The sequence below is a fragment of the Odontomachus brunneus genome, unplaced genomic scaffold (genome assembly GCF_010583005.1).
Source record: "Odontomachus brunneus isolate Ranch 3 - 2012 unplaced genomic scaffold, Obru_v1 Obru_scaffold_023, whole genome shotgun sequence".
NCBI lineage: Eukaryota > Metazoa > Arthropoda > Insecta > Hymenoptera > Formicidae > Odontomachus > Odontomachus brunneus.
Window position 1 is genome coordinate 2,695,109 of NW_022639473.1, and position 7,489 is coordinate 2,702,597.

Genomic DNA, 7,489 nt, shown 5'->3' on the forward strand with positions numbered 1-7,489 from the left:
GCAGTTAAAACGACCGACTGCACCGCGAAAAACCGTCTCGGGGTTTCGGTTGCGTCGCTTATCGTTCGGCAGCCACAGTACGCAGTGCTCTACTTTAGCCGTGGTATTACTTCCGTGGTCTCTTTACGAATAGTTAATTTCTCTTTTCAATATTTTTCGCCCTAGCGACCGCGGACTGTTGCTTTTTGCGATCGCGACTACCGAACCGGTGAGTATTCGCGCAGATATTTCGTGCCCGCGATGTATAAAACGCGATGTGTTCCGACGTTCGGTAAATCGTTCTTTCGACTTCTCTCAGGTTGACAGTTCGCAACAATATGTCATACTGTTACTATAGCATAAAAAGATTATCGACGTTAAACCTTAAAAACGTGTGTTAAAAATAAGTAATATTTCACAGTGACGTTATTCTCTGTGCTTTTTGCATTAGAACTTCGTAACGTTCAATATGTATGTATATAATCTTAGTAAGAGATAATCGATCATTATAAATCAATAATTATAATTCGGCAACTATGTCATTTTCATAACATGATAACACATATAATTCATTTCATATCATTTCATAATATGTATATATATATATATATATATATATATATATATATATATATATATAGATCGCATCATAAATATGACAATAAAATTGTATATAATGCAAATAAATAATAATAAAATAACGCTCCTCTTTGGAGCTAAAATCTTAAGATTATCAACTATGTGCATGCGTTACGATATTGTATAATACTTTAATAGCAAAATTTGGAGCTTAGAAAATTATAAGTAATTAGGTTAGACCGATGCATATTGTATAAATATGCACTTAAATTCATTATTATGTACACGCATATTGATCAATGTCCATTATTAATGCTTACAAGAAAATAAATTTTATTTTTCAAGTAAATATTCGATTCAAAAACGTGATGAGTTACATTAGCCTGTAATTTCTGTCGAACAATGGAAAATTTCGAGATATAACATACTATACAAGCTATTGTCTTTTGGTGCTTCGAAATTATTTAATATTTTATTATGTCGCAATATATTTTATCTTCAATCTAAATCTATTTCAAATATATTATTTTTCAGTTTAATTTTCCATTTGTAATTGCAATAAGCAAGAATCAATTTATATTATATGATTTACTTAAATACAAGTTAATTTACACGATAAGCAAATATTAAACAATCTAATAAATATTGTGATGAGAGTATAAAAATAATAGATGATGCAAATAAAATATTCGATTTTGTTCTACTTAAAAAAAATAAATAAATAAAAAAAAATAATATATAAAAAATAAAAAAAAAAATATATATATACACAGAATATCTGGTAATTGATCGAGCAACCGTGTACGAGTAAAACGGGTCAAAATAATCATAAAAGTTATATACTATACTGTTAAATCCGTAGTGTCAAATTATATTAAATTTGAGTTATTTTTAACCATTCCTATTAGTCGCCACTGCTCCTACTAAATATATCGTTAATTTAACTAATGTAATGGAGTTAAATAATTTAACTTAAGAAATGTATTAAATTTGACTAAAATTTAGTTTATTTTTTATTATGTGCACGTTAATGTAAACTTTGTTTTAGTAAAAAATGACTTAATATTGTTTTAAATGGGTTGATTAGATATGGTTGTTTTTTTAAACACATGTTTTGTGTTAAAATAAATTTTGACACACATGATAGTTAAAAATAACTAAATATTATTTAACTCAAGAAATTGAGTTTAAATTTGACCCTCCAATATTTAACAGTGCATTTTGAAATTTTCTCAATATTTATTCCGTAATTAATTAAAATGTATAAACAAATGAGCTCACGGTAGGACAGGCTCTGTGTGTAAAAGAAATGGCTTACCTCTTAGCAACGATGAGTAAACAGTTGATTTCGAGGCGGAGTAACGTATACGTGTCGCTTGTTACTCTACCTCGAAATCAACTGTTTACTCATCGTTTCTAAGAGATAAGCCATTTCTTTTACACACAGAGTCTGTCCTACCGCTTCTCGTAAGCTCATTCGTTTATACATTTTAATTAATTACGGAATAAATATTGAGAAAATTTCAAAATGGTATATAACTTTTATGATTATTTTGACTCATTCTACCCGCACACGGCGGTTGCTCGATCAGTTACCGGACACCCTGTATATGTAATTATTTTTTATATCATTGAGATATAATTTAAAAATTTAAAAGAAGCGAAAAGAGCCGTAAAAAATTGAAGTTTATCAATAGTGTTCGGAAGTACCAAAAGAAATTTTGATTTGCATTTTTTACAGCAACAAGGCTGAATTAAAGTAAGAATAATGCTTTGATAGGTTTAGAAACGGTGAAAACTGAATTAGAGGAACGTACAATCCAAAAAGCATTAGAAGTACAAATTAGAACTTATGAAATTCATAGAGAATTCTAAATTCCGATTCGGACAATTAAGCTCCAGAGAATACTATTAAAATATTGTCAAAAATCAATACGATTTAATTAAGCATGCATTAAAACTACGTTAAGAAACACTTTCTGTTGAAATTCAACACTTACCAATAGCAGCGAAGCGTCGATGTCCGGCCTGGTCTGCTAACGTTTCTGGCCAATTTGTTGCTTCGCATCTGTGCCAGCATAAAGTCTCCTCTGCATCCAGACTCGGTATGGTCTGGTTGAACGTCACTGATTGCACTTCATAGTGAGCGCAATAATTTGATCGATGTTTAGTGAATCGGCGAAAAATACTGTAAGTTCCGGCACGCCTCGATAACATAGTCGCGAGCTGCAAACGACGCGAAAAAATTGCGAACCGCAACGCGTATGTACGTTCATAAAATCGAAGACAACAAGCTGTAACAAGATCTAATAAAGCATATGCGAGCAAAACGATCGTGATTACCGTAAAATCTCCAATTCTCGACGAATTAAGTTGTGACGAGATATACAGAAGGTCACAAAACATAAATCGCGGCACATCAAATTCATCGATACATGCGCGATTAAAAGATAATAATACTATTATATATTGCTGTAGATAAAAATTAAAAACTGTAGTGATCGCAATGTCTATTAACACGCGAACGAATCATCGCGAATTTCGCGCACTTGTGGCGTAATCTTACGCCTGATTGCTTCACAATATTTTGTGTGAAGCTTTCGTCCAATATCATTCGGACAGTTGTAGCAAGAATAATAATAATAAACTGTCGAACGAAGTAGTAGTGTGAGTCGATTATAACGGGTCTCATAAGGTAAACAACATTTTATTAAAACAAAAAACATTCAGTTTGATTATTCTATACGAAAACGATTTTCATATGAAATAATATACTTTATGTAAAAACTATTCTTTTAACTCAATTAACTAATTATAAATTTATTTAATATCAGTTATATTTTCATGAACATATCGCGTTTTAAAACGAGAAAAACTGAATTCATATTACATATTACTTCAGTCAACAGCTTATGTTTGCATATTTATATATATAAAAAATAACAAGGAAAAACACATGCAAAACCTATGAAAAAATAAATCGCATTGATATCATTAAGCTTTCGCGGAAAAGCAAATCTTAAAAAACCCTTCTACCCATTAAATAAAAATTTTTTCTTATTTATCTCACTCACCAAGCTTGTCGCACACTTTGTATTCTCCAGATCTAGAACAAAAAAGAATATTTTTTTCATTAGATTTACAAGTTTAGTTTACCGAGAAAGTTCTACATACAAATAGATTAACCACTTGCAATCGTAATCAGAATTATTTCGGCGACTGTGTGTTTCAATCGTCAAAACATATTATATTTCGGCTGTAAAGAGTTAAATGACGGAGCAGAAAGAATAAGTAAATTTACCTCCAAGCCGACTCTGCTCTGTCCGAACTGGATTCTCCGGTGCCGCATTTGCATCCACCGAATGATGATGATGACTACACTCTGGAAAATACATCTGCGTATAACTGTAAGATCCCTCAAATCTGAAACATAAAGTAATTTTTCTGATTATTGTGATAGAATATAATTGTTCGATCTAAATCTATTCAAAATACGAAGATTCCAATTATATTTTTTCCTAATTTAATAATAATTAAACGTATGGAAATCACCTCATAAATGTTATAACTCTCGATGTCTTTACGATATCCCAGCACAATGATCGCGTCGCGAATTGCGTGAGCTTTTGTTACGTTAACACTGATTACTTCAAGAAAATCGGAAAGAAACGCACGACGACGTATTCATGTGTTTATTTGTTCGCGTCTCGCGGATTATTACACAGCGCCTTACGCTCGTCGGCATCAAGCGTCAGTGCTCGGACATGCGTGACTTTCAAAGTAACAATACACGTATGTCTGTCGGCTCGATGATAAAACACAAACAGAATATTTCACAAAACTATCGCACGATATTTTAACAATTTAAGAGCTTCTAATGATTTCGCGTAATATGTACGCGAAATTTTTCAAACAAAGAAAACGAAACTCGTGCTTTATAAGATGAAAACTTCTAACTCTCTCTACCTCTCTCATCCGCCTATCTACTTCTTTCGTATCTATCGCAACTATTTATCGTATCTGTCGTGTATTCTAGTGTCTTTATACGATATATCACGTATGTATAGGTGAACACGTGTCATGGTAAGAGCACACAACGCGAGCAGTGTGAACGCGAAGTACCGAAAGGAACAGTGTTTGCTTCACGTACATTTTTACATCGATTTTTGATCGAAATGCGGAATTAAAAGGTTTAAAGGTCCGAGATAATCACGCGTTCCTTTATTGTCTAGCGACGCCAGCACGTGCGCGAAGCATTCTAGTATATTCGCGACTTCACGCTACTATCCCTCTTCCCCCCCTCGCGCGCGGAACTTTCACTTTGCGATACGCCCCGCCCTCCTCCACCCCACACACACACACACACACGCGCGACACAGCGAGCCAGCGTCGCGTACACATCGCGCGATCTCGGTCCTTATCAAACGACTCGCCGCCGTAAATACCTTCACGTGGGAAAATTATAGTGGTAAAATTGCATTGAAAAACTGAGACTCCCATTTCCGACGATGGGTTAACTATTTGCTTTATATTATCGATTACCTCTACGATATCAATTTTCCATTAAGTACAATGAAATATAATTTTTTTTCAAGTTTTTTTTATTCACATTTTATCTACTAACTCTTCAACAAAATTCGATCGACTTTCTCCCAAACTGCGGATAAATCTAAACGCAAAAACGATTAAATTAAATAAAGGCGCGATTTTTATTCTGATCTGAACGTAATAGAACATAAGAATCAAGTGAAATACGCTATGGAGATTATATAATATTTGTTCGCTATAATTTAAGAATAAATTATAATTTATTATGATTTAATACATTGATCAAAAACAAGAGAGTCATGTTGCTCGAATAATCGCGCTGCTAAAATCATCGCGAAAAAATCACTCTTACGTGTTATTAGCCGAACGTGTGCGCGTATGAACATTCGATTATTTGCCGGTATGGCATACAATAAAATGATTGACTTTTAGCCAATAATTGGCAGCAGTAAATTGACCAAACGTTGACTCTGCTATAACACTTGACTATTCCATACGGATGTACTCTAAAATATGTTGTTAAAATATTGCGCTAGAATTTTTTATAAATTTTTATAAATTTTTTATTAGAATTAGAATCTTCCGTGCGGAATATGCTAACAATGTCGAGACGAAGAGAATCGACTGTGGCCGAAAAGAGAATGATACCCAAGCGGCGAGAAAGAACCAGGAGGAGAGGAACAACGCGATTTTCTGCTGGTTTAAAAAAGCGCGCGTATATATATATCGGCGACGTAAAGGGAAGAAAAAAGTGCGTTTCACGTCGGGACGATCTAATAACGGGGAAAAACGCCATCAGATTAAACGTGACGTGACACGGCACCGTTGGTAAAATATACCGCCCGGCATCGCCGCGCACGCAGACAGCAGACAACCGCGTGGGACACATACCACGATAATGGAGAAGCATCGCGTGCGAGGTACGCGAGACACAAATATTTGCACAAGCGCAACGCTCCATCTAAATATGATCAGCGCCGATGCATGAGCATTCCAATGTATTACATGCTGTTTCCTCGCGCTCAGAAGTACGCTCGGTCTCCCAAGCGCGAACCCGAGAGCGCCATCATGTCGGAATAATCGACGAGTCGCGCGAAAACGCGCTAAACGACATTTAACATGCGCTCAATCCTCGTGCCGTCATTTCTGTATCATCCTATCTTTCTCCCTTGTTTTGTTTCTTTCCCATTTCGCGACGCGTGATTGACCATTTGCGTGTGCGTTTCACGTCGTGCTATGCTCTCGACGTTTATGCAATTTCGCGAACATTACGATAGCGCGTCGACACGGCTTTGTTCAAATAATACTCGCGGAGCGCGCTCACCTTTTCGCGGCATTCCCGACGATATTAGTTAAGTCCATAACAAACATTTATTACACTCACGAGAACGGCTTGTGGCGGTGTTGCGCGGCAGTACTTGTAATTTCGCCAAGATTGCCCGCCACCTGGTGATCCGTCGTAATATCGCGCGACAATACAATAAGTTGGCATTTCCGCACCTCCGCGAGCCAATGTGGCGAACCCGACATTATCTGTCGGCACTGTTTCGGCGAATCATCTCGATTACCTGTGTTACTCGTATGACGATAAATGACATTTACTCGGCATCACGCGAAACGCACGCAACCACGGAATTTCGCGGCCGGATCGATGCTATAATTTATAATTAACGTCTTAGCAACGCGGGATTTACTCACGCGTAGTGTACAACTCTTACTAACAAACCAATACTACTGCTCCAGATTCGACGGCGCGTATACCTTTGGCGACATTTTATCTTTCTCTTTTCCCCTGATTATTGCCGCACTTCGAATTTTCGATTAATAAGTACAACCATCGTTTAATTCTATTACTACTTCTATTACTACTTCTATTACTAATTCTATTACTACTTAAGCGAATTGATAGTATAAGAACAAGTGTAAGAGACGTCGACGGGTCGCGACAAGCACCGGTTGTACACATTGAGAAACGAGAGAATTATTCACTACTTACGTACTTACGATACGTCCCGACCACACATTGCTATTGTCGGCACTCCTGATACTTGTTTCGACACGAGACACATCCTTGACAAACAACAGACGCGTAAAACGCGGTACGATGTCGATCGATGTGTTCACGGCAGTTGCTTGACGTAGAGATCGATATCCAAAATGGCCGCGCAATTAATGACGTGCGCCGATAGTTAGCGCTACGACACGAACGGTGTCGCGGTCCGACGCCTTTCTATAAGATATACCCTTCTCCCTCTTACTAATGTGCCCGCGCAATCTGAGATTCGACGTCGCGAATATATCTCTGGCGTCGTATTCTCTCTCTCTCTCTCTCTCTCTCTCTCTCTCTCTCTCTCTCTCTCTCTCTCTCTCTCTCTCTCTCTCT

General features: G+C 36.4%; 1 protein-coding gene across 1 annotated transcript in view; it reads right to left on the reverse strand.

Moving 5' to 3' along the window:
* The window catches only part of LOC116842249 (hemicentin-1-like), a 328,593-nt gene that overhangs the window by 284,133 nt on the left and 36,971 nt on the right, over positions 1 to 7,489 (reverse strand). Inside the window, exons 3-5 of the mRNA XM_032811171.1 lie at positions 3,860 to 3,981; positions 3,633 to 3,664; positions 2,559 to 2,746 (exon numbers count right to left, since the gene is read on the reverse strand). Of these exons, the coding sequence (XP_032667062.1) occupies positions 2,559 to 2,746; positions 3,633 to 3,664; positions 3,860 to 3,981 (342 nt within the window). The remainder of the gene's footprint in view (positions 1 to 2,558; positions 2,747 to 3,632; positions 3,665 to 3,859; positions 3,982 to 7,489) is intronic.